The 27,425-nt window shown below is 40.5% G+C and overlaps 1 protein-coding gene and 1 long non-coding RNA gene across 6 annotated transcripts; one reads left to right on the top strand and one right to left on the bottom strand.

The window, feature by feature from the left end:
- Positions 1–283: 283 nt before the first annotated feature.
- On the bottom strand, positions 284–26,841 carry LOC111250594 (uncharacterized). Of its 5 annotated transcripts, none has more exons than XM_086991566.1 (26): positions 23,232–26,841; positions 16,119–16,160; positions 15,673–15,767; positions 15,387–15,476; positions 14,913–15,182; positions 14,624–14,777; positions 14,359–14,466; positions 13,841–14,208; positions 13,309–13,494; positions 12,520–12,976; positions 12,221–12,304; positions 12,024–12,117; positions 11,696–11,810; positions 11,388–11,462; positions 10,769–10,843; positions 10,285–10,381; positions 10,054–10,132; positions 9,778–9,850; positions 8,867–8,980; positions 8,456–8,556; positions 8,193–8,278; positions 7,806–7,885; positions 3,230–7,660; positions 2,126–2,236; positions 1,033–1,229; positions 284–568 (listed from the first exon to the last, which is right to left on the bottom strand). In XM_086991566.1, exons 1-23 carry the CDS (start codon positions 23,368–23,370, stop codon positions 7,559–7,561), a joined length of 3,084 nt encoding a protein of 1,027 aa, XP_086847692.1. In that variant the 5' UTR covers positions 23,371–26,841; the 3' UTR covers positions 284–568; positions 1,033–1,229; positions 2,126–2,236; positions 3,230–7,558. The 5 variants fall into 5 exon arrangements, with proteins under 5 accessions (XP_086847692.1, XP_022661723.2, XP_086847693.1 ...); XM_022805988.2 differs by having other exon boundaries at positions 5,107–7,660; positions 23,232–26,063; XM_086991567.1 differs by having other exon boundaries at positions 14,624–14,762; positions 23,232–26,062.
- Positions 5,199–9,171, top strand: LOC147755312 (uncharacterized). Its single transcript, XR_015329360.1, has 3 exons — positions 5,199–5,335; positions 5,558–5,578; positions 8,985–9,171. It is a non-coding gene; the product is annotated as an uncharacterized LOC147755312 (long non-coding RNA).
- Positions 26,842–27,425: the final 584 nt, after the last annotated feature.

The raw sequence follows: 27,425 nt of genomic DNA, 5'->3' as shown, positions 1-27,425 counted from the left end.
CAAAGCTTCGTGTACAAGGTCGTAATGCTAGTGACCCAGAGTGTATCACTTCTAGAGCTATTTTGCGGTCTTTGCTAGTAGGTGTAGATCAGAAAGGCTTTTTCCTACAGAAATCGTAAAGCTGAAAAATAGCCTAAAATATTTAGTAAAGCTACGTCGATCTAGGTTCAACGAATACCTGGATAATAAACATGTAAAAATGTAATCGACTGATAAAACTTCTTATATCTAATAGTATATACGGCTGATGAATATATAGGGGTCCATAATTGACAACATTCGGTTTCATATTTTTTTTTTTCGAAGTCACTTTATTGTTACATTAACTACAGATGGAAACGAATCGTAGTTTGCCTCCGAATATGAAACTATTTATCTAACCAGCGGCAAAAGTCCTAATACTGAAAGGTCCCCTTCCGTTTTTTTATACGACCCTGAATAGATATTGGCTCAACAGCAAAGGATGCAGTTGTTCTTTCCTTTAAGCCATTTCAAGGGTTTCTCTTCGCTAACTCTAATAGTACAGGTTTTGCCATTCACCTCGAGCTCCACTTCGTGCAAATTGTACCTGTAATGTCAGAATGAACAATGATGACCCTACTGGCTTTTTTGTAGTATTGCCTCGGGAATATATGGAAAAAAACGGTTGTGTCTATCTAGCCTGCTTGGGGGCACTTTGGTAATTGATTAATTAAAAAAAATTTAGTTCTCTAAATGAATCATAATTTACCCCAATCGGTGTGGAGATCATATGGACAGGCCGACTGGTAGAAGTAGGTTTCAGTTGCACAGACCGAAATATATCTGGTGCCATAAGGGGCCGTTTAGCCGATATTATAGAATGGCTACAGCTCGCTGAAGCTGTGATTCTGGGAGTTCGGGAAGGAAGCTACAATCGCCCCAAACGCTCAGGCTGAACAGCCGCAGTCCGTTCCGTTTTGCAAGCGACTAGCTGTATCGTGCAGCATGTACGTACTGCATAGACGTTATAAGTGTAATGAATACGAGGCTTGGCTACAGTTAATAAGTTACCTTGTTGCATAGTTAACGGTGTACTGCTTGACTACGACATTGGTTGTCTTTCCGAGCTCTTTGGCTTTGGCGATGATGTCCTTGCTGATGGGAACTGAAGCAAAATCCACAGTCTCAGGGCCGCCCAGACCGGTAGCATAGGCCATAGTCACGAGGCCAGCTAAGATGATTAGGCAGTTCATGGCGAACGTGGGAAGCTGGGAAACAACACGATCTCGTAAAATCGCCACTGAAACTCATCTCGTATTTCAGCGAAATACCTATCCTAATTTTTCTTGCAAATCGCACGCATGGAGTACTAAGTAGAGAAGCATGTACTTACCACTAATAGTTGCTAGTCGCTTATTTTGGAAAAAAAAAAAAGAAAGCCAAAAGACTCTAAAGCTATCGAGGGTTTTTAAAGTAAACCTAGTTTTTGCTACGACCATCGAAAAAGAAAGAGTTCATGTCATGAGAGTGACTGGTATAAATAATCGGATGACAACGATCGCAAACGGCACTCTACAGCTGTCAGTCAATTTGAATGCAAGTATTCCAGTAAACGATCATTTATGGCACCGAGTTCGTAGCTTGTTTTGTCAGCATGGCAGCAATTAAACGCAGCAACCGCGTTGCTAATTCTCGCAGATATCAACTTTATAGCTTTTGCAAAAAGGCAATCTCGTTCATACATACATACATACCCGTACATTGGGATGTAAAAAGATTTCATGCGGAAAATATCTAGTATTGTACATTTGGACTATTAAAGGAACGCTTCGGGTAGTAATACTTCGTACAACGGAAAAAATACTACCATTGCTGGGTTATTCGTATGATTAAGAAAGTACGTCTCCGTGTATAGGAAACAGTAAAAAATAGGGAACTGTAAAAAGTACTGCATATATTTGAATTGATTAGTGCACATGTGGCCGGAGGATGTTCCCGCTAGTTCGTATCTTCTTAGTCAGTATTCAGCTGTCTGCCTAAAAATAATACGATCGACATGTTTCTCAGGAATCCGCGTCTGGCTTCCTAGTAAAAATCGTTTTGATATGGCATTCATAGGGTGCTATTCCAATTTCATAAAAAAAAAAGTTCAATCAGTACTTACTTTATTAGAACGAACTGTGACAACTTCTTGTGTTCGTTAGAGTATGGTAATCGCTGCTTCTGTGGACACTATTTATATGTGAATCTCAAAATCGTGCACGGCTGTGTTTAACTGAAAATGTGGCAAGTTCCGTTTGGACCTCTCTCACAATCGTCGTTAGCTGCACTTTTAGGCAAGGGTATCGATGTGCTGTTTTTGAAAAAATGCATAATTTTTACTAAAGGCCAATTGCGCTTGAGAGAGTGGACTTTGTCAAACGGCGCGCTTATTTTGTGACGTTCGTACTGAAGGTAAACAAAGAAAAAAAAAAACACGGAAAGTGGAATCTTCAATAGCAGTCTTTTTGTGTAATGAAATAACACAGTTAAAATAGTTGAATACACACGAAAAGTTAACTGGGTCTGAGTGACACACAAAGCTTTTTCAGCTACAGACTACAGACGGGGGTGAAAGGTATCGTCATAGTGGAACACTTCGTTTACACTATTTAGAAAATATTTGTCATGCCTTTCAATGTGCTAATTGTATCTAACTATAGATGAAAGATCATACAATTAACTAGAGCAAATAGCCTTTGCTTTTCTATAACAGAATTATATGCGTGCCATAGTGGAAAATTGAATTTATATGTAGTAAAGCCATTCAGAGATGAGGTATCAAGCGTTAAATTCAAATAATTTCAAAAACGAATTCTAAGGCTAAAGCGTAATGTCCGTACGATTTGGACTCCAGAAAAAATGACGAGTTTGCCCAGCAGTGACTAGAATAGACAAGCAAAGTTTTTCATTATGTGCTTTGCCTATTCAGTGTTCAGAAACAGGTATGTTGGGCCGATAATGCCGGTGTCACCCGCCTGCCATCACCGAGAGCATTTTTATGCCTTCCTATATCCGATGAAAAATACAATGCGTCGCCAAAGAATAATGAGTTCTTTACTTTGGACCTGCGCTTCCACTGCCGTTGTCTTACAACACTCTGAGCATTACAATTGCTTTTCATGACTGCTTAATTATAGCTACAATGTATCATTGACATGGCATGATGTTTAGGTCAGTAGGGCTCGCGGATGCACGACACATTCAAGGTTCTGATAGTGCTTTGTACCTTGATTGCACGCCATAGTGGAGAGCTCAGTTACTGCCTCATACAGAGCCTTATCAATAATATAGCGGTTTTCACAGAATCGGTAGAGAACCTATCGGACATCTGTGTCTTCTGCGTTGCGGGCACACTGCACGCTGGCGATTTGGACGGGGCTCATCCACACTAGAAAGAGATACGTGACCGGAAAGGTTAAATCTTTTCTACGAAACGGCGTAAAGGGCTTTATACCCTCCATCATTTGATTACAAGAACGTTCGGGAACAAATGAGACTTTAGCAAAGGAAAAAAACAGCTCTCGAAGTTACGGCTCATATGCTTTGTTATGTTTAATGGATGCATGAGGGAGACATATTCTTGTGTAGGGAGTTAGTTTGTCTGATGACGCGAATAATTTGGCCAGAGCAACTTTGATCCGGTCGCACTAATTAGTTCCTTCTATCAGCCTGTAGCACTGGTAAATGGGGATCTGGGCTGACTAGGGGTGAACCTTGGTAGAGGAGCTGCGAAGTAGTGTGCAGATATCTCGACCGGAATAAGCCGTACCGGTGAAAGTGAAGCCCACACTAAACCCACATAAACAGACATTATGCTCCGTTTGTACGGAAACTATGCTTTAGATCACACTCGTAGCTAGCTAAACAGCCGTATGACAGTGGCCTCGGATTTTCAGCTATACCGCTTGATTGCTAGAAATTTTTTATTCATCTGAATCTAATTTTTAAATTGTGGACGGTCAGCATTTTGACGCTATTCAGCGTTAAAGGTAGCACAAATATATCATCAATGACCACAGCATTGTGCGCTGTATATTTTATATATCACGTACATAGTCATGATTCATTTTCATTCTAACCTTATTACCTAGTTAACGATCTCAAGCATTTCATATATGAAATGGTTAAGTTTCCGAGTCAATAGAAGGCCACAAAAAATGCCATATCAATATCCTGCGATTTAGACCTCTTTTAAAATAGCATTCTTTCACCGTTTGTTGGTGAAAAAATCGTGATAACTAAATAATTAACGGCAAACGACCGTGGTCTGTTTTACACTCGTATTCATGACCGCAAAGCGGCACAGTTTTTTTAATATGTTTACGTAGGCTATAAATATTTCAAGGTCAGGTAAGGTCAGGTAGAGAAACTTTAAACTCTTTAAAAAGGCACTAAAGGCCCAATTTTTGACGAGGGCTACCTTTCAGAGCTTTGTTATCCTTCAAGTGCCGAAGGGTTTTCACGAACGCCAGCGCCATATTACTTATCCCAATCTTCTCTATCTATCCCAATCCAGTATGCTACTAATATTTTGCTACCGAGAAAATCTAGTGGTTCGGATATCTCACCGGCATTTTATTTTTAAGCATTTGTTTTATATTTAGTTGGTAGCAAATTAACTTTACGCGGCTATCTTTTTAGGTTCCAGTCGTTGAAATATACCCAATCAATTCTGCGTATTTTCGTCCTATTTAAATGCTGGTTTGTATACGCAGCTTTAAACACTGACGATTGTTTTACAAAATTCACCCTTCTATTTTAGGCGCATGTTATTGTCCAAGCATTTACACTCAAGTATTTCTTATTGACAGGAGCAATGGGGTGATGTCTCATGGCGGTTTTGTACGCCTGCGCACACGGATGTCGCAATTCGAATAAAATGAACAATAATCACAGCTACAGAATTGACGGACACGTGTTGTTCTCACAATTTCAGCCGCGCCAAGTGATTGACGTTGTTTATGTAATTGTACGTCGTCGTCAAAAGAAGCGAACGTGCTTGTTTTGAGAATAAAATTGCTTCTACCAATATAAGCGAACAGAAAGCCAGGAATGAAGGGAGGAGTGAAGCTTAAAACAGTATAAAGTTGGTGTCCGCGATACCTGTTTGCTCTCATCAAATGCCCTTCGACTTCGCAGATTTGCCTCCGCGAACAGAAAAATCTAAATTTCCAAGCCTGATGGGTATTTGTGGAAATGATGTAACGATCACTAAGCTGACAGTATTGACATAGCGCTTTTTCAGCAAATTTATGCACGAGCCACAGTGATAACAAACGTCACGAGGATAGAACCTCCGACATGTGTTTATCAAAATCAATACGACCAAAAGGTAAGTACATGAGAGAGAGAGAGTGTAAGATCTCCACTAGGAGTGCCATTAGCATCTTCAAAATTTGCTGTTATAACAGACCATGATATTCGTAGTAAAGAAAAGTCGATTTCGGGGGGGGGCCGGTAAGTTATGGTGGATGACTGTTCGACGTATAGCAGGTACGAAATGATGAGGTAAACAGCGAGCGACATAATCCTCGTATGCTTCGGTTAATTTCAGGCGACGTTCGAATTACGGAAGGTATCGATATTAACAGAAATACTTGTCAATTAGAATAAATTACCTTCTTCAACGTTGAAATGCTAAATAAACTTATGTCAGAACTTAGCCTTTCTTCTAGGACGCTTCCAATGTACACAGGCAACCGTAATGGGCTTTTTAATGACGTCCCCAGTGCAGTTGTTTTTGACTGCTGTGTGAAGTCTCTGAAATTAGAGGCCCCCCTTTCAGCAATAATCTTAATAAGCGGAAAAAGATACGTAAAAACGAATACCTATAATACCTAACTTTAATTGTTTGCGGGAATATTTACATACAGAATAGAACTGTATGATTTTTGAAACAAAAATGCAGGAAAAAGTTCAAACACGTTTTCAGTCCTTTATTTCTTTACGAACAAATAATATTAATAATTAAGAACAATAATAATAATAATAACTGAATACATATTATATATATATAACAAGAACAGCTGCAACAATCAGGAAACTTTCAAAAAGAAGAACATTCACAACGCATTTTTACTCAGGTATAGATGTCATTTTTTTTTTCTGTCTACTTACTGTACTTTTCTGGCTTCAATGAATTTAGTATAAAAGAATGTTTGCCCTGTTGGGCTAACAGAAAGCACCTGCTGTAAACACATTGGCCAAGCGTCGTTGCCTAACTTCTAACGCTCGAGGAGGGTTAGCATCGGCTGGACGGCTTGGCCAAACACAGTTGCAGTAGTGCCCCAACAGAGTCTTGAAGAAAGGCCGTATTTGGGAATAGCAAGATCGATCGTATCTGTAGTTCATATTACTGTGCTGAAATATCTTCAATTATAACTTGACTAGAAATATTCGATCGTTATATTACACCCGTGGAATCCACGTTGAACTAAAAGAACGATCATAGGCATACCGTCCATGCATTTTGTTGTTATCTATATTTCGTGCAGCACGCTGGCTAGCCGGTCATGCCATGTCTGGAGGCAAGAAAATGTTGATTCCAGACTCTTGGCTATGTAACACACCTTGGAAATTACCAGCACCTGTACTCTGCTGAGAAATACAGATAGTAGTGAAGTGACCCAGGATTAATCGTCCTACCCTCCTGCTACAACATCGTATCCTCGATCGCTTATCGTTCGTCGCGTGAATACGTTGACCAAACAATTTCAGCCCAGTTTTTCCCAGGTCATCTAGTGAATATCGATAGCATATGAGTGTTGATAGGGAATGGCAGTGCCTCAACAGTGATAAATAGTGACCTCGTTCTCGTCGCAAGCAAATAGATTATCTCCATTCGGTGACAGACCTCGAATTGTCAAACCCACAATCATAATCAAAATGGAACGTCATCAATTTGGGCCTCAAAGATGCACATAATTATATTTTTGGTTAATTTTAACCAAATCCTTTGCCAGTCGGTCAATTGATTATCATGTAAAAATCGACGTGTACACACAGAAGCCATGTACGCGCTCGATATCTTGAAAGATATAAATGGGCAGTAAGATTAACAGCTAAGCTGCATTGGATGTACATAGAATAGATATGGTCGAATAGCAATATTCTGTTTATGCTTGGATCTGAGGCAGATTTGTGGAATACTATAAATTGTGCCTATTTTAAGAATCCTTAATTAAGTCATCCTTTTCCGTTCTAATGTCTAGCCTATAATCATGCTATCCACCTTTTTCATCTCACTTGTAGTTGAGTGGTGACCTCGTTACTCCAGAAACGTTCCAGATCCAACAGTCCGCTGCGCCATATTTTTCGGCCTTGAACGAAAGTTCTAAACCGATAATTACAAAGTAGATTTAAAAGCATATGAAACGAAATCGGTGGCAATATCGACACGGCTGTGTTTGTGTGTGTTTGTGTGATGGCGACTCCCGAAGCAAGCTTGGCCTTACCTATCATACAATACGATAGATTGAGTTACTTCGAATTAGAAAAGTCAACAGAGGTCTTTGATCGTCTATTTTAGAGTAACCGAATAGAATGTCGACACGTTCTACTTGGATCTACTCTTCCTAGATTTAGTGGGAACCTTTAAAGTGGCCTTCGTCGTATCAGTGCCGCGCTCTTGTACGCCATGTGATATTGATGACTTTTCCTGCAACACAGTTCGTTGCAGAGTTAAGAAAACAATTATGGAAAAATCGCTGAATTTCAAATCGCTAGCAAAGGCCATTCAAGCTGAAATTCAATAGAGTAACATTTAAGCTATCAGCAAGAATACACTTCATTGAATTACTCACCAGATACTTCGTCAATAGTTGCGGTAGTTCGTACGCGATAACACGGTCGAGCTTGTCGATCGGGCAACCTTTCAAATAGCCTGTTAAATCACAGTGTTGTTTCGTTTATACAGTGTTAATATCATCGAATCGGCTGTATTGCCAGCTTTCAAAGGTGTACACATTGCCTCACGCACTAGTCCATCGCTACTGATATCTGGCATTGGACTTCAAATGATAGAAGCCCAACAAATATTAAGTACGTACATATGCATACGTAGAATAACTTAATTGTAATAACACTCGTAGAGCAAGCAGTCGCAAAAAATTATTTTCAATTTGATGTTTTTTTTATTATTATTAAAAAATATTTTTGGCTTTTAAAATAAAATTTGGTTCATCTCATACCGCACAGTTCCTTGAGTCGAGGGAAGTCCTGGAGAGGGTTCAGCTTAAAGAATGCCGCGTAGTCCTCGGGCTCCAGAAGGTCGTATCTGAAACAAGCAATATACCACTAAATTATAATAGGTCTCTATCTTTTTAAAATGAAAAGCCTTCTTCACTGACTCGTCCACTGGTTTGGTCCAGCGGGTAACCTCGATAAATAGCCCTGATTGGGTTTACATTGCAACAACATCTAAAATATCTGTAAATATCGAATGCTGAGCTACCTGGAAATATTTGTACTCTGCGAAATTGTGCCGAAAATTCTGTACTTCGCAGGATCTTTAATGATTTGCTCCGCGACCTTCTTCTTGTTTCCGAACATCCCCTGTGAACAAGAACAAACATTATAAGATCCCAACCAGTCTCTATAATTCCACCTGTAAACAGCGAATGTATGTAGCTGACGATCCAGAATAGATGCTGGCTCCAAAGAACGCTGCCCTCAAAACTTCTTCTAAAGTCGGAACGAAGCAGTTAAAACTTCTCAAGTTCAATATTTTTCTGCCATCATTTTTGGAATGTTAATCAATTGTATGCTTATTGCCATTGTCATAAGATATTGCTCGCAGAAGAAGCATATCCGTAACCACAAGATTTCTAAGTTTGTGTCAGTCTCATCGGGACCTGGCTCTAACCTTGTGTTTGTAGAAAGCGTCTAGGTAGCAGTCGACAAGCTTGGCGTGATTGCGGACTCGAACGGCATGACGACGTGCAAACATAATTGTGTTCTCTACGCGTTCATCCATCACCTAGGCAAGGTACAACGACAAAAGGAGAAAAGAAGAGATCAGCAAAACAATTCGGCACATAGAAAACTCTTCGTCACCAAGTTCGAGCATCATACCCACCTCGTCGATTTTAGTTATGTGAAGCGTTTGAGGGACTTATTATTTTCCAGTCCCTTTTTTTAACTATAAAAGATAACTCTAACACCGCATAACCAACTTATCTTCTATCCAAAATGCTGGAAACAGACTAAATATATATATTTTTTTTTAAATTTACTGATCACGAGAAAAACCTAGAGCCAGATCTATATGTCACATCGGTGCTTATTATTGTTCATGTTAATTATTTGTTTAACATAGCACATTTGTAGAAATGTGCACACTAAGTCGTCGACAATGTTTCTATTGCACATCCGTAACAGTAACCTTTATTAAGAAAACTGAAAAAAGGAAGCCCTGTATGCGTGTAAACTATAATTTCTTTGAGCCGTGCTAGTCATTTTTTTCAGGGAAGTGCTCACGTCACCACATTTTTCGCAACCTCGACTAATAAAAATTTATATAAATAGTATATCCAAAAAAAGTATACAGAGCTAATGCGTGATCGCTATCTGAAATCGCCAGAGCAACTTTAAGAGCCCTGCTTCAACGTCTTCTTCAATGTCTACTTTGTACGTAGTATTACTTCAACGCCTTATTTCTTATTTCACCGCCTTATAATTTTTCATTACCTTTCACCTTAATGTACTAAAATAGCAATTTTGAATTCGGGTCTTCGAAATTCTCAAGCTAACTTCGCAGATCCCCTAAATACCTACTTCTTTAAGGTGATTCAGCAATTCCTCTTCCTGATCTTTCAAATACTCTGCGGGACTTCCGGGAAGATAGGGCCTGAAAACGTTGGAAGGCCACTAGGTAAATCGCAATTTATTTATTAAGTTTCAACAGCGATGAAACATAACACAGACAAAAAAAATCCAAGCCGCAATTTACATTCAATACGCGAGCAATACAATCAGATATATTTGCGTAAGAAACCTGCCATGAAAATATAATTAAACAAAGTAATCATTACATACTTTATTGGAGCGTACCTGTTAATCATGGAAACAGTATAAATAATGGGAGCATCCGATGAGCCCAACAGAGGTGACACGTTCCAAAGGAGTTGGCCTAGGATGAAATATAACAATAGAAAAAAATATTTACTCGTGTATAATCTAACAGATATTCCTTAAGTTTAGCACTCCATGAAATTCTATTTATTATATAAGAAATTAGTATACATATTAAGTTGTCTGTGAATGCTAACAATATAACTGTACCTGTAACACGAGTGACTTCAGAGGCTTCAATGAGGTCAGCCTTATTGAGTAGAAAACGTGTTTGTTGCTCTCTTCCGCGAAGTTGATCGAGCATCGACTGTATTGCGCACGGAAACACATTTTGCGAGTCCATAAAGGAGAATTAGCTGGTCGAAGTTGTTTTTCACAGGTTGTCAGTAATGTTCAACCTTAGGCTGTGGCAAAACTTAGGCCTCTGCTACAATGCGGCAATGTTACGATAATGCGATATACTAGATACTGATGAGGGTGGAAAAAATAACGACAATTGTGGCCTTGTACACTGCTTTGAGTTAGTTAGGAGCAGAAATCGCTTATCCGCTCAGAGCTATAAAGCATAAAGCCCGCTTGAAATGCTGACCTGTAGTGATCGAGTGTAATAAATATATATTATCCCGCTTCCAATTTAGAACTTAAATCTAATCTTAATCCTGATCTAGTTTACTGTTATCTTAAAGAGACAAACCTTCATATCAGAACCGATCTCAAGCTTCGATGGATCGAACACAACGTAGATAGCATCAGCTCTATCGATAAACCACTGAAATGATGCGGGAAAAAATGTCACTCCATTGCACACTGCTACTATACGGACACCTCTTATAATGAGCCGTCAAAAAGAAGCAACGGATGGGGACGAGGGCCAAAAGAGGGCTTAGCAAGTAGGAAGCAAAAACAACAAATAGGCTGGTAAGTAATAAGTCAACTGATCATTGTCAGCTATTAAATGTCTCCTCCGTGATACATCAGGATAAATCTGTCTATTTCTTACAAATAAATGCGCCCCATCAGTTCATTAAGTAAGTTAACGTTTCCAGTAGCTCCTTTGCGTAAGACCCTGCACGAGCTGCAAAGTATTACGTATTTTTTTTACGCCGATGGGGCAGCTTTACCTAATTGCTGCATCTAATAGAGTGCGGAATTGATGTTTACGAAATGAACTCTTAAACAGCAAGGCCTCTATTGCAATATACAGTTATATTATCATTCATCAAACAAACGTAACTCCAGAAACTGAAGTTTGAGTTTTATATTAATGAAGTTCTAGTTGTACCTTACATGTCTAGACCAAAGAATGCATATACCTGAAAGACGTCTTCAAGTGAGAAATCCTTAAAACGGCGCCCGTCGATTACCCCTAGAGTATCTACAATGGTTACCTGTTTAGGAGAGCACGACACGGTTTAGAGTCTACTCAGTATAAGCCAGACTAGTTTGGTCAACATGGCTTTTTCATTCAAACTTATAGCTAGACCAATATAGGTTCAAACTCAAGAGACAAGGAAAAACACTAGAACCAGTGTATCGTAATTATTCGTCCGACTCACGTAAATATCTGCTTCCTGTAAACAAGTATATCTATATAATGACGAATCCATCTATATGAACAAACCTTCTGCAAAAGTGGGTGGTTGAGTCCGATTCCGCGAAAGTGTGACAAGAATGCTTGGCCAAATTTATTCACCCCAGAGAAGGCCCAATCGCCTGCCATCTTCAGGCCGCTCTCCCTAAATAAAAGCAGTATATGACGATGAGCATACGATGATTTGAAGGAAATTTTTGTACGTTAAATAATCTTTTTTTTTTTCTAGTCACCGTAGTACCAATACTTTTCCTGATCAACGCGGGTTGTCTTTGCGCTCTAAAGGCCCCCATTGTCACTCATCTATTAGGAAGGTCGAAGTCATATTCATATATCGCTTTTACTGGGACATGCCTACCTGACAATTCCATCTTCGTTATAGTGTACAACGGTGAAGAACGAATCAGTAGGCTGCGGTCCAGTCTTGAGGGCAGCTCGCGTATTGTCCGTTCCTGCAGAGCATAAGCCCAGTCTTCATCACTTGATTAATGTAATGGCTAAGTCTATCCATTGACGATATTTTTATGTAACCTAAAAATAACAAATAAAATTTACCCAGAAGATAGTTGATAGCGGTGGACTTTCCGGAAGACCAGGGACCCAAGAAAAGGACCATAGGTTTATTGAAAATCTCAGCATCTGAAAAAATCAGTAATTTCTTGAGCAATTGAAGAAGATTATCAATGGCAGTACGCCGACTCCTGTTATTTATTTCTTGCTTTTACAGGGCCAGCGCTGAATTGACTCTACTAGAGACAACCATATGTTTTTCTCAATGTGTTTGCATTAAACGCTGCGTTCTAATTATTAAGCAACCAAATTATTTAAAGGTCGCAAGTAATGTTTTTGCTTACCTCCAAGTACGCGCTGACTAATATCGGAAAATCTGAAGCTCTTCTCTAACGGCTTAATCGAATCGGTAGCGATTTTTTTTATATCCTTCAGAATTTGTGCAATGAGCTTCTCCTCCTCGCGATCGGCGTCGGAGCCAATCAGAGCAAAGCCAAGGGCCTCCGCGATATGACCACGTTTTCGAACGCCATTGAGGCTCAGCTTTACTATTGGCGGACTCTCACGTTTCTTCTTGTCCCTGCTTTCTTTTTTTCCTGCTTCAATGCTTTTCTCCTCCTCTGTCTCCTCCTCCTCCTCCTCTTCGTCATCCTCCTCCTCCTCTTCTTCTTCTTCGACAATTTCGTCACTAAGTTGGTCGTCTTCTTCTTCGTTCTCTTCGGTAGATGCCCCCTCCTCCGTCTCTTTTTCGTCTTCGTCAACGTCACTGGTCTCCTCAGATTCTTCGGCTTTCTCCGATTCCTAGTTCGATATGGAAAAAATGAGGGTTTTTGTTATTTTTTATGATCATTAAAGCATACATACTTAATATACGTTCATACAGGTAGACAAAGTTGATAAATACACACAGCCACGACAAGCCATTTGGAAAGCATTGTTAATACAAAACACACAAGCATCTGTTAGTTTGAACGAGCAAGCGAGCTTGCTTGTAACACACGTTCGATACCTCCATCAACGCGCATCTAAATGCGTAGATGTACTGACATATGCCCGTAAAGACAAATTTTATACGGTCGTATCAGAGACCGCCCAAGTCATCGGACTAAACCTTTCACTCGTTACCCACGGACCTCATCGCTTTCATCCTCTGTCATCGCCTCTTCGCTTTCGACCTCCTCATCATCATCGTCCGGAGTCTCACTTTCCTCTTCTTCAGAAGCTATATCCTCTGACATTTCCTCCTCCTGGTCTTCAGTGGATTCATCAGACCCGTCGGCTGAGGCCGATTCTTCTTCTTCTTTGCTGTCACCCCGATCCTATTATCATCACAGCGATCGTGTACATTCCGCTAGCTGTGTTAATATGTACGTATGCTAAAAAAAGGAATATCTCACAGCGCTAAATAGGCTGAGCCTGCTTCAGCTGCGTTATTAGTATTACTCTGTCGGGCCTCAGCTTCGCGTCTACTTGAGTTTCTGTTTCACAACACATGGTCTAACTATTTGAATACACTCTAAGACGTGCTCAATCACACTAACTCTACGTCCTAGTTATTATGTATGAATTCAACTAAAATAACATGGCACAATCTAAATATTACTGCAGTACCAGTCATTGGCATCTCATTCAATTCACTTGTTGAGGCTGCGTTTTTTTGCATACCTCGTCCCCTGATTCTTTGTCGCTGTCCTTCTCGTCTTCCTCTTCTGATTCCTCATCGGCCTCGCTGCCTTCGTCAGCTTCAGCCGAAACACTCTCATCTCTACTGACTTCCTCTGCGGACCCTTCTTGTTCAGGACTTGCTCCTTCAGATCCATTATCTTCCTCCGAAACCTCAACAGATCCCTCTTCCGAAGCCTCTTCGCTTTCTTCTTCATCCTCTACGGTGGCTTCAGCAGATTCAAATCCAGTATCTTCATCGCTTCGTGCATCGTCTTCACTTTTCTCGTCCTCGGCGATACCTTCATCACTCGCATTATCACCATCCTCTCCTTCAGATGATTCCTCATCTGACTCCTTGGCGCTGCCGTCTAAAGAAATGAGACAATAAAACACGGTGTTATTATGTTGTTGAAATACAAGCCAGGCGGATAGTATAAGTATCACGACTACTATCACATTTAGTAATGAGCAAAAGAGAAAAAATAGCAACAAAATTGAAAAATGTAAATCTTTTTTACCATCTGGCTTACTGGCTTCATCCCCGTCGTCCGCATCGGAGTCTGCGTCGATTTCACCAACTTCTTCTGAACCGCTTTCCTCGGTAGCTTCGTCTACTTCATCGCCCTCTAGGAAACAAGTGAACAATGATCTTTCACAGTAGGTAACAACTTTATACCTAGGGGACGTCAGTGTACATATCTTAATTGAAGCGGGCCTAACTTGAATACTTTATTTCGTTCTGAACTTGGTATAACTGAAGTACAAATAGGTGTTAAGTTCTACCTTCTTCTAATCCGCTATCATGATCATCGACTTCAATTTCGTCTTCTTCTTCTTCTTCTTCTTCCGAATCCTCAATGCCGCTGTCGACGGTCTCTCCTGTTTCTTCCTCGGTGTCATCTGGTTCTGTCTCGACGGGAGCCTGAAATGGCGCATGCTGCAAAATGTATCATTTTTGTTCGATTAATTGTCCTGTCTGAACATCCAGAAAGGCTAATAAAAAATAGAAATCAAATGGCCACATCGTTGCGTTTCACTGTGGGAAGATCCTTCTACGTCGAAATATATTCACCTTTTTGGCGAGAGGTATTGCTGATGGAGGCAGGGTCCCTGGTGGAATGACTGGTGCTGAAGATGCTTTTTCCTTTTTACCGATAATAGAGGCTGTTTCCTCTTTATCCTCCTGCTTTGATTTGGTCCTCGATTCCTTAAGCTTGACCTCTTGTTTCACTTCCTCTTTCACCTCACGCATTTCAATTTTTTTCGCTGATTGAGTAGGAACAGGCTCATCGAAAGCCGATTTTCTAGGTTCCTCTGTTTTTGTTGGTTTCGCAGATTTACCCTAGGAATAAAATGAGACACTATATTTTTATGCAGATAGCCATATACCGTCTGAGAGAACGAACGATATACCTTCGTTCTAGCATAATATCTTTTTTCATTGGGTAGCTTTGTTATCTCCCATGGAGATTTTCTGTTCGTGTAAAAGTCAGTACTCCTGATTTATGTGAAACTAAAATTTTAACAGTTCAAATATTGCACCTACTGATTTGTCCTTCTTTGTCTTGATCGGTTGATCGTCGTCATCGTATTGCGTACGTTTCTCTACGTAATAATGCAATGCATCTGTTACAACCTGAAATGTTTATAGTGCTTTGTTCAAATAAGTTGAAGTAGCATATTTTTGTCGGCTTCAGGCACCAAATGCATAGAAAAAGTATCCATCCAAGCACTAAAACTAATTAAAAGACTGCATGTCTTTAATAAAAAATGACCGCCCTAAGAAGTTAGTTACCGTCTAGCAAATGTGCAGACGGTCGAGCACCATTTACCTTATCACATTCGCAGTTTTTTATTGATGTCGCTTCGGCGCCAGGAACGTTGTGGAGTTTCCTAGATTGGGGTCTCTTAGGCACGTTTAATCTGTCTGAAATTTCAAACAAACGTTTTTTTTTTAGGCGTGTCTCAGTATTTCAAGCTAGATGAGGATAGCTTAGATGACGATATATTTTCGTACCACATACACTTACTTCACCGCTAAAAACTTCATTGCTAATATTATTACTTCTATCTATTGTATATATTGTATATACACAATATGTTTACGTACACCATAGCAACTTGTGCAATACCAATACTGTTATGACCATTGTAAAAGTTTGAAGAAATATGCATGCGTACTTTCTAACTTTATTCAACTATTGTTATTATTATCACTCTAATAATCTTAGCCTTTATATAATAATATATAAATCTTAGCCTTTGTATCCTTACTTACACAAGGTTGTATCGTATCTCTCGCTCTCATCGACAATGAACTCTGAAAGGAAGCGATAATCTACGCTTAATAATTTATAATTTAGTATTTAGTCAAGTGATTTAAAGTGGAGATTTTTATTCTACAAAAATGTGAATTTTCGGGTAAGAGTTACCCTCAGACGTGGTAGCCATTTTTATAGAGAAATGCTCGTGACATACATGCTAAAGTTCGATAAAAGAGCTTTTCAATTTCCAACGGAACTCTGCTAGCGCAGTTTCAACTGCAGGTCTTAGAACATTATACGATTATGCAGAAAAAGCAATTGAACGATAGACATATTCAATAATTCGTGGGGGGCAGTTATTATCTCGTCTTTTTAAGATTTAACTATTATTACCAGCGAAGAGCTGGTTTGGACTACTTCTTCACTGGAAATGACACACGAGTCAAGTTTCTGTCACGCTCCAGAGGCAGAAAGTCGCATCGAACAATGGAAAAAGCTACCATAGGCTCTAGATACAGGCCCGACTGATTTTGATCGCTTCCATGCCTTGAAGAGGGTGATAGGTGACGTAGTGCGTTCTATCGTTTCTTCAGTAAGCCGTCGTTAATGAGATTAGATAAGGCACATCACAAGTATGTGGCTGCCCGAAAGGCCCTAGCGCGTTGATTTCAACGTGTAAACAGTGAAAGAACGTGCATCTAACATACAGCGAAATGTCTTATGTGATTTTTAATTTACTGAAGTTTCTTGGTACAGCTAAACAGCTTTGGAAAAACTAGTATTTTAACAGCGCACCATACAGAGTTCATTTTTAAGATGCCTCGCAGAATCCTGCTGCTTTAGCAGGTGAGGCCAGTAAGTTCTAATTTGCCTCAATTAACTGGCCCGTTCAAGGTGCGCACCAGATATTATTATAATTGGAAGAATTATTTACAACATTAATGCTTTATACTACATTCGAAAATCAGCTCTAGTACATAAGCTGTTCATACTTCATTGACGTTTCGACTTTTCCCCCTTGGAATATTGTATTTTTTCTCTGACATCCGCCTTATATTACACTCGTATTAATGCCATCGTGGAATATATTGAGACTGAACATTGTCCAATGTGTTTCTTTTTTTTTTTTACTTAGAGCTTTGATAAACGTAGTTCTCGATACTTTAAAGCGGATGTCTTAGAAAAGATCATTCCAAATGTTCAATTCTAACACAAATATAAAAATACTACTGGTAAATTAAGATTATTCCTTGACAAGAATAGTCGCAGTATTTAAATATAACCGTAATATTTTCCGACTAGCAGTTCCAAGGTGAACGAACCTAATAAATACACGCACCAATAAAATGGGCAATGGGATTTGAGGCTTCAAGTTATTAAATTCACGTGAAAGGGCCATTACACAAAAAGCTAATGACTCACAAAAATAGTCCCCAGTTGGTAACTTCATTCTAATGAGTCCGTCTCCTAACAACTTCTATTGCTAATCTTTCAATTACAGCAGAGGCGAGCTGTCTTTATGCTAAAACCGACAAATAGCCATTAGAGATGTTCGTATATAGGTCCTTAGAACGTTTCAGTATTAGCAAGCTTCACGCTGAGATACTGAGCTATTAGTGCCATTAGACTTGACTTTTCATTAGTGGAACACCACGTCCTTCTGTAGAAACTAGCATGGTACAACTATTTGTACCGATAGTAGTAGTAATTGCGTTTCCTCCCTATTTAACACGAAAAAAAAAAAATAAAAACATAAGTTACCCCGAGTAATAAAACGTACGGAAAGTGCATAACTGTTTATTCGTATAATTCTGCTTTATCAATTGTTAAAAATATTGACATCATGATCCTGTTTACTATCGCAAACCTTCTGTAGTTCACGGTATGAATGTTTGCCCTGTCAAGTGTATCGGTGACTAATTTGCATGCATCTTTATGGCGAAAGCCACTCTCCAATAAATCGTTGGCCTATACGACTCACTAACTAATGCCACCCCATCAGCACAGAGGTTACGTTGAAAAACAGTGCACGTTAATACTTATAAAAGAGATGTAGAAATACAATTTTAGATTGGAAGAAGAAAGCACCATATATTTTGAATCTAACAAATCTATTTTGCCATTTGTGGAATATGTGATTTGCATTTTTCATTCGAGAATGGCGTTATGCTTCCAGAAAGCATCTTGCTTTAATCTTTAACGATGTCTGCCTCTAGGGTGATCGAGTACCATTGTGTTTTACTTTCACATGTCTTCAGAAGCATGAAGGCTATATGTAGCTCTGCGATTTATACTTTGCAAGATATCAAAGTACAGGACGCGTGTCTGATATAGCTTTTTATCGGGTGTATAATGGATACGATTTGGTGGATAAAACTAAGTGTTATCTCAAAAGATAGCAGAGAGATAGCAAAGAGAGCAGATATCGTATTCCAGCACTCTGGGTTTTAGTGCTCCTCGTCGTATGGGGACGAGCTTATTGCCGAGAAATGGAGCCGTGTCGTTTGCTGTTGAGGAGAAAAGAGAAGGCTTGAATTGATGTCTGCGATGCTGTTGTTCTTGCTGATGATGATCCTGGGTCCGCCCTCCTTTGCTTCGCCTCCTTCTGCCTTCGAGTCGGTACTCTCGCTCACTCGAGACTCTTAATCAAAATCGGCAGGAGTGAACTCTGCAAGGGAGGGAAGGACTCCGGTTACTAAGTGGCCGACGACAACTCATGCCATACAATTCAACAAATCAAGCTTATCAAGCTAACTTGAAGATCACAAGCAAAAGAAAAAACAAGCCATCTAAGCTGCCATCTAAATTGCAGGTTAGGCGCCGTGAGCAGGCAGAACAGATCACACAAACAGGAAGACAGACACGTAGATTACATAAATATAGCACATAGAGCGTCCAAAAACACCAGTGTCTTATATACCTATTAAAAAGTACATTAGCATTATCTTTAACTGACGCCGAAAATTCTCATATTAGGCAAACATCCCGTATAGAGATGCAGCGCAGATTAGAATCAGCATGAGCCTCTTGAGGTTGTGGGGAATTGTATGTATTTACTTGTTGACTACGACTGCCTTAAGGCCTCATGTTATGTGGCATCACTGAACGACGATAGGCGGTCGCACTCTGAACCGTCATCGATACGCACACCGAAAAGGATAGGATATGAATTAAAGGTTCATTTGCAAACTTACCTAAATAACGAACTTAAATAATTGTTTATACGCAAAACGTGCATTCTAACGTTTGTCAAAGCCGGTTGGTTTTTGACTAAAATATGTAGCTCAAACATGGTTCTCCCTCGTGAGTCTAGAGCAAAAAGATAAATCAACATAGCATCAGACATAAGCGCCAATGGGCCTAACCCAAGTAAAGCGCATGGTGTATTGTTTCTTCTCGGTTTAGACAATGCATCCAAAACAGAAACGGTGCAAACGAAGTGGATAATAAAATTATCTGCCCATAGAAAACTCTGTTTCTATGGGCATAGGAAAAAGTTTATTTGAAGTGATGCTAATATCTTTATATCGATGCCAATGATTATTTGACAGCTGGTTTATCTTGAAGCCTTCTCCGGCCACTGCATGAATGAGCTAAAATATCAAACCAATCTTTATCGGTAATGATAATCCTCGTATGTATGTGTAAGTATTACGAAGGCATCAACAAAATGAAAGTTTATATTGGATATGTTGGATATTTTTGAATATGCAACAATCTAGTTAGCCACTAAAGCGGCTAGGTAAATGATATTCTGGCTTTGAATCAGGTTATTACTAGGACATCCCGTTTCAACAATTATAGGAACAACGCTTCTTACTTAAATGTCTTACTTGTGTTACCAAGAAAGTGAACAGTTGATCATGACGAGCGCAAAAAATCTGGCGGATACTGATGTAGAGCAATGTATGAAAGACGGCATGGATACGCGAGCATCGTCCTAGCTACCACTGGTTCATTCTTTCATTTGCTTCGTTGAACTTGGCAAGCGAATGCATAGAGGTAGACCTGCGCCTGCCTGCTGGAGCCTGACTCTGTTTATCTGCGGGCCTGTGCACTATTCGGCCCTTGTATTCATAATCGCCATCATCACGATTATTATCTAATTATCTGTATTGACTGAATAAGCGCGGTCTGCCTACCTCGTTCCGCTACATTGTCTGGCCCATATTGTCTGATGTCCGAGTACACATGGTTTCCGGATGTCACTGCCGAGTTCGCGGTACTGCTAGCGGCCGTTGCGTTCGTGAGACTCATTCATTATCATTCCGGCAGCAGTGTTTTCCTGTACCGCCTGGCGACAATCACGGGCGAGAGATAATTTGTTATTTGAAACAAGTCTCAATCGTAAGTGCCTTGCAGCGGGCACGAGCTATGCAAATGCAAGCCTATGCAATCGGTGCCTTCCGATACCAGCGAGAAAGTAACGCATCCTATCGGCCAAGAAAGCAAACACCACTATATCATTGGCAGCATTTCGACACAATGTATTCGTACTACGAACGCACCTTAAGGTGGCAACACTCATGAGTGATTTACTCCACTCAAGGCACCGTGAAGGCAAGAAATCTATGGCGTCGCACGAATACCATATGCTTCTCTCGCTCGAAGCCGCTGTGAGATTCATAGAAATTCACGGCAATAAGCAAGTCCGCCGCTTGCTGCTAGGTTGTTGCTGATGCTCGCGCAGAAGAAGCATTCCCCCCCGCAAGAATATTTGACCAAGTCTCAAGTGGCTCGTGCTGCCAGTTCCCTGTTTTTGGGTTACTAGCATCTGTTTTTAACGGCGGCGTCGCAGCATCTCGATGCGTCCTGCTTCGTTTCCTTCTTCCGTGGCTGGGCTTAGCTAAAATGGTCGACTCTCCTGGAACCAACTGTGGGTACTCGCTACTTGCCGGGCGACAATATCGGCACCGTAATGTCCCGTCTCTGTCTGACCCTTCTGAACAGCATCAAGGTCGCAGACTGGCCTCCTCTGACTACTACTGGCCCGAAAGTTCTTAATCTTTTCGACGGCGTTTTGCCTTCTAATGCTCACTCCTCGCTGCCAACTGCTTAATGTTCGTTGTGAACCTACTCCCAGACGACTACCAGAGTGCAACATTTCTGCCGCTTTTTCCGTCGCCCGCACGACCGTACAGATATCTTCTTCAAATCATGTCAGGTCTACGGAACATTGATTATGCATATCGACTGAAACCACTTAATTGCATCCTATAGCTTTTCTATTATGCTACACAACTTGCATCTGAATGTATCTATTGCAGGGTGCGTAACAGCTATACGTACCCACATTGTATATCCGAGGAAAGGCCTGCCGTACGAATAAAGAATTTTATACACACGCTTTTTTAGACGCTTACATCGTTCAGTTTCACTGCACGATGGAGCCTACTTGAAGAGCTCAAGTACTTTTCCAAATCGATAGATTAATAAAAAATGAGTGACAGGAGCCTAATCAGATTTAATCTTGTATCACAAAATGTTCGAAAGGCCTTACTAGATTCACTTGCTATTGAGATTCAGACAACGTTAGACGTCGAACAAAACTAGTGGGATGTCTCAGATGCAATAAGTGACCGATCTCGTCAGAGTGACCTGCCAATAACGCACGACTAGAACGTCATCATCGACCAGCAGCAGTTGGCTGATTTATCCGTCTTAAACACAAGTGAGAATGGTGACCGGCTGTGACACAGGTCCCCGTTTTTGCTGTGAACGACTGTGAACTGTGAACGATAGCTACCTTCCTACCGGAAAGTAAGGGACAACTCTTTAAGATGACCTCGATTTGAAGCTTTCAGATAACCTCGCTTTAATCTCCATCGCGTGCTTCGGGCTGGCTGCAAGTGGCCCCAATCAGGGCTACAGTTGAAACTGTATTCTTTAAAGGGTGCGTTGTTTCATTGATCTCAAGAGAAAGCAGCACATAGCGATATGTCCAACAATTTCCTGTTGAAGTCATGTATTATGCGCTTGCCACAAGGATAGTTTTATTAAACCAGTGGTAATGTCTGAAACGATATTTAATGACACAGTTGCAAGAAGTCGATTATATTGATTTACAGCGATACACATTTTGGAAATTTTGACCATAGCGTAACTTGGGTTGATGAGAACAACGAACGTTTTAAAATCATGTATCCTTTAAAACACAGTATAAGAACAGACGCTTTGCTCATCGCCTGCTAATTTGCCTAGTTACATAAACTTATAAGTTGTCGAGTAGAATAGTTCTGCTGTGCTCGAATGAAGTTCCTCAAAAATGGAAATATAATGTTCCCTTTCTTGGGTTGTCAGCGAGCCGAAGAAGAAGACCGTCATAAATACACCCGTTTTTTTGATTCGATGAATTATTAACGTTGCTAAATCTAATTATCTTTGCTACACTATATTTTGCATGTGTTTATATGTATATATCAAATTATCATAGTTTACTCAACGAAATTCATGGATCTCCAAATATTTAGTTTTTTCAGAACGAATTTGCCAAGACGATCCTTAAAACACACCATTTCAGCCAAGGGAAATTCAATACACCTAGGCTCACTTCACATTATTGCGAGAGGAGTGCCGTAAACAAAACAAAACACTAGCGGATCGTTATGGTCAATAGAAGTACATTTTCTATATGATGAATATACGAAGCCTTCGTGAAATGCATAATTTCACGAAGGCCCCGTCCAAAAGAAAGGTTTCAGGGGCAAAACTGAACAGTCTGAAGTAATCTTGTCGTCCAAATGGGCTCATAAGATATTTTTGTGGCACCCGCATCAAAGTCAGCCAATAAGAATCGCAAGGGGCTTGAACGTAAGTCGGCGTGCACGAAGTTACTTCCACTTCAACACGTCCACCGGCGAGTTTTTCGTTATCGTAAACAAATGACTCACTTTTAGCCTGTAATCATGGACCACACATTGTGCTACAACAGATAGGTAAGTCGTATACGGCCCCTGGCGACCGCTGTTATGGTTTTGTGCATTCCACATTCTGTTTGCCGCTTCCTCAGGGGACCCGGAAATGGAACTCTTATGCTGCTAAGCTACATAATTGTTGTAATCCTCAAACTAGGCTGATCTCGACTCGATTCACACGCTGATTTCTGGATTCAGCAGGACAACACTCACCGTTGATCCAGATGGCGGCAATTCCGGCAAGGACAACGAGTAGGATGAGCATCCCGCTAAGCGGAACGCTGCCCTCCAGCTCTCCGCGGCCCTTGTCTGCGTGCACCGCCACCAACGAGCTCCGGCGTCGCGACGACATCCTTGTTTCTTCGTTCTCTGCGTGCGCTGCGAGTTAGGTGCACCTGGGCAGCTGTTAATTCAGCTGCTCCTGAATGTGCACGACTCGGTTAGTTGTATCGTTCGTCGCTGGTTGTATAATGGTAAGCGGCTATTCTTGTACAGTGGTCTCGTCCGTTTCTTACCGGTCCCTCCGACCGCGCACCAGGACGACGACTGACCACATTGGCCGCGAACCGAACCTTCGTTCGTACCGCTGTACAGGGCCAGAACCCTCGCGCACTCATCCTTCCGGAGCGGTGCAAGCAGGCGAGCAAGGAACAGACTCGCAGCAGAAAGAGACCCGCTCGTAATCGGGTACGCTTACCGGTTGAGGCCTACAGCTTGCCGCAGACTTCGAATTGCGACAGTAGCAACAGCAGCGACACAGCACCTGCGGACGGGACAGGCACTTCGTGGTAGCCTGGCGGCCCTAAACCGCCAGCGGGTCCTGCTGGCCTCTGCAAGACGACGGTGAACGAAGCAAGCCAAAGCAACTGGCTAAGCAAGCTTCATACAAAATGCGAAGTACAACACGAGAATATCTCGTAAGCACCGCGTAGCACATACGACACAACATCATAGCTTATCTGTTGAAGGTTTCTAGTACAATAATTCCGAGGCAAAAAGTACCGGCACGCATATTAGAGATATCGCACACATGACCCACGGGTAATTATCGCTGATCTTATGTTTACGGATAATGACGCATAGTTTTCTGAACTAAAACAATAAGCAGTACAATTCTATACTAGTAAATTACATCGCGAAGGTTAAAGTGTGATATCATTTTTTTGGTGAACGTAAAAAAACTTTGAACCAGTTCTTTAGACTACAAACTCTGTACGCTGAGGCGTACAATGCACGGAAGTTTGATGGTGGCTTTTCGTGTGTATTATTAGAACTTGGAAACAAATTGGATGCAAAACATTTGGCCATTGTGCCTCGAATACGCTAGAAATAGATTTGTATCGTCGCAAATGTTCTCAGGATTCCTGCTAAGTATAATAGAATACTTCAATAGCTGGAAAAAATTTAGATATAAATTTAAATTACGACTATATATATATTGTTAACTATCAGTACTTGAAACTTTTAAGAACGTTTTACTAAGTCAACGAACTCATTCCATCTGATATTAGCTAATGGGCATCGTTTCCATAAGATAATGTTTCTATTTGATTGTGGCATTATGCCTGTATGCTGTGTTTTCCGTCGAAAACTTGAAAAATAGGATTAGATCTCTTGAAAATTTATCGATACTCATGTTCCACAATGCTCCTATACGTATCAAAAGGACAATGACCAATCGTATACAATATGAGCCAAGCAGTTCTATAAGATGCCTTCTTAAATGTCCATTTGTAATAAAAAGACATTCGTAAATGATTTCTCAAGGCACATGCGGAGTGTTGCATGAAATAGCGATGCTAACACTACGTTATCAAGCCTTACATACCGTAACAGATTTTTATGGCGTTTCACTAATCCTATTGTTGGTTGGTCCTTCCCAGGCTAAGTTGATAATGGGATAGAATATTCCATAATCACCCGGATTTAGAATTCTTTGCTCAAACCAGGACGTCTTCGAGCTATGGCGATGGGGTCTAGCTTTGCTATCAAGTAACCGGGCTGCGTAACTTTAATTGCCGTTATAACGGTCAATAAGTGTCTTTAGAAGCTCGAGATAGCGAGTTGCGTCTGGTGTTTCATTTTCGATGAGTATCTGAGGTCCGACATTAGTTGACAGTGGCACCAAACGCGATTTTTCACAAACATTTCTAATTGATCTACAGTGAAGCTTACTAAACACAAAAATTGATCTTTTTCTAGGTTTCTGAGTTTTCACTATTCCCGTTACAATTTTGTAACATGTTACATGTGAAATTTCAGTTTTGGTCAGTAAAACCCTTAGACTCCAGGCTGTGCTGTTAGGGCGATGCGTCCTTGTCCTACGGGTCACAACATCTGATCACCTCCTCGCTGGTCTCCAACGCTCCAGTGTCGATTCCTTTATGTTTATGTTACGAAATATTTACCATCCGTTTTGCTTACGGCCTTCTTGCCTGATGTCTTCACAAATCTTCGATTGATCTCTGCAGCTATGTAATCGACAATAAACGAAAACGTGATTACTGAGAATTGAGGCCAAAATATGATTTCTCGCATTGAACTCTTTCTTGTAGAGTGTATTCGACCGGTTTTCATTAACCTCTAGAACATTAGAGTGTTTCCTAAATGAATTTCGTCTGCTGGCGGCGCGTGGGTCAGAATTAATTCACCTTTAAGTCCGTCAGGCCCGCTCGTAACAGCCTACCTAACATATATATATATATATGCGAACAGACGCGACATGTTGGACATATGACATGTGTATCATACGACGAAATGACCTTTGTGGCCTTAAATCTTAAAAAAAAAACTTACTTAAAACTTATTCGCTTTTGCTGGTATTGTTGTGTTTGATGATTGTTTTTCGCAAGTGGTGCTACCTATGTTCGTTATAGAGGCGACTGTACCCCATACAGTGACGGATAATGTTGTATTGTTAGATTGATATTTCAAATAACAGGGTCCATACGAGAGTTTGATAGGTAAACTATTATTTGAAGGGTATTATTATCGGCAACAATGTTAATTGTGGCTAGTTACGAGGGTCGAATTTGGTGGGCTCTACAGTTGAGGTGCGGCGACTATACACGAGCTCAATAAACCTGGAAGTCAGGAAAAGGAGAAATTATTGACAGTTCGAAATTATGTAACCCGTTTAATTACAGAAAATCATTTAGACGAATCAGAGGAAAATTGCTGTACTAAAAGGGGCGGTAAAAGGTAAAAAGGTCTGTTGTATTGGTTTCGAGGGGTTCAACAACTTTTAATATAATCGATTTAAGCTATAAGATTGGCCTTGCTTTTCTACTTATCTAAGTAAAGAACGGTTCTGTAATGCTAACGGCCCTTGCAGCAGGACGTAGGAGAAAATTTCTGTCTTTTTTTGTGTGTCACTTGGACAGCTACATAGAGGTGTGATTAACAATACAACGTAAAGTCTTTGACAAGACTCGACGAAGTAAAAGATGTACAGGCTATTGGTTTTAGAAACATGAAATGGCTAGCTATCTGGAAAGAAATAACAGGTACGTCTAGCAGCAATATTTTTTTTTTTCAATATTTCTTGCATAGAAGTAAGTCGGTCCCTTGCATACGTCAGGTGTGAGTCACGATTTGAGCGTCAATGGTGAACCCACATCTGTCTGTCTAATTACAATGCTTTGGCTGTATCCATAGGCTGACGAGTGGCATCATAGGTGAAATTTATTAACTAAAAAACTACACGCTAAGCACCAAATTTTCGAATCGATTTTGAAACATCTATTCCAGTTTAGCTCAGCTTTCATAGATCGTTATCGATTCCGACTAGACAAAGCATTGAACGGAACAATGGCTTTGCTTAGGCTGATTTGCTCGTGCTTGCGTTCGTCATTTTCTTAATAATCAGATATACTCTTAAAGTATTTACGCGTCCTGCGCCTATCATATCCGGTCCTTTGTTGAGTTATTTAGGGCCAGATTCTAGGTAAGGCTTGAGTTTAGCCCTAAACACTGTTATCACTATTGTTCGAACAATGTTATTAACGGGTGCACTACACACGCTGGGATGACAAAATAAGACGTCAACCAAATTGTCACACCCACGTTAAGTCGTACAGAGGGGTAGCGTTGGTGCGATGCTAACTAATACGCTGCTTTCCACATGAAGAAAAACATAGCGACTAGTCAAAACGATAGAAGCTACTGGGGAGTCTAGATAAATCATTCATAAAATTCTGTTTAGACAGTACGTCCATTGTCTTCTTGGTGTAACATATATGCGCCATATTCCATTCTATGCTAGAAAAATTATAATTTCTAATGAATCAAGAGTGACTTAACTCAAGCTGCCTAGCCATCTTTTAGACGAGGAATTGGATTGACAATAGCTTTTTTTACGTCGGAAAGGGAATTTATCGACACGTTTGTTATAACCCTTTATATATA

Source organism: Varroa destructor, unplaced genomic scaffold, assembly GCF_002443255.2.
Source record: "Varroa destructor unplaced genomic scaffold, Vdes_3.0 BEIS01000005.1, whole genome shotgun sequence".
In the NCBI taxonomy this organism is placed as follows: domain Eukaryota; kingdom Metazoa; phylum Arthropoda; class Arachnida; order Mesostigmata; family Varroidae; genus Varroa; species Varroa destructor.
Note: the sequence above shows the minus strand (reverse complement) of the source record. Positions and strands in the feature narration are given on the sequence as shown.

What these genes read in the sequence shown, in the direction of transcription:
- LOC111250594 (XM_086991566.1), bottom strand. Translation starts at nt 23,370, where the DNA reads ATGTCGTCGCGACGCCGGAGCTCGTTGGTGGCGGTGCACGCAGACAAG. An exon ending in CAATACCTCTCGCCAAAAAG is followed by an intron (nt 14,778 to 14,912) that starts GTGAATATATTT and finishes TACATTTTGCAG; the next exon opens with CATGCGCCATTTCAGGCTCC. An exon ending in AACTATTGACGAAGTATCTG is followed by an intron (nt 7,661 to 7,805) that starts GTGAGTAATTCA and finishes ACTGTGTTGCAG; the next exon opens with GAAAAGTCATCAATATCACA.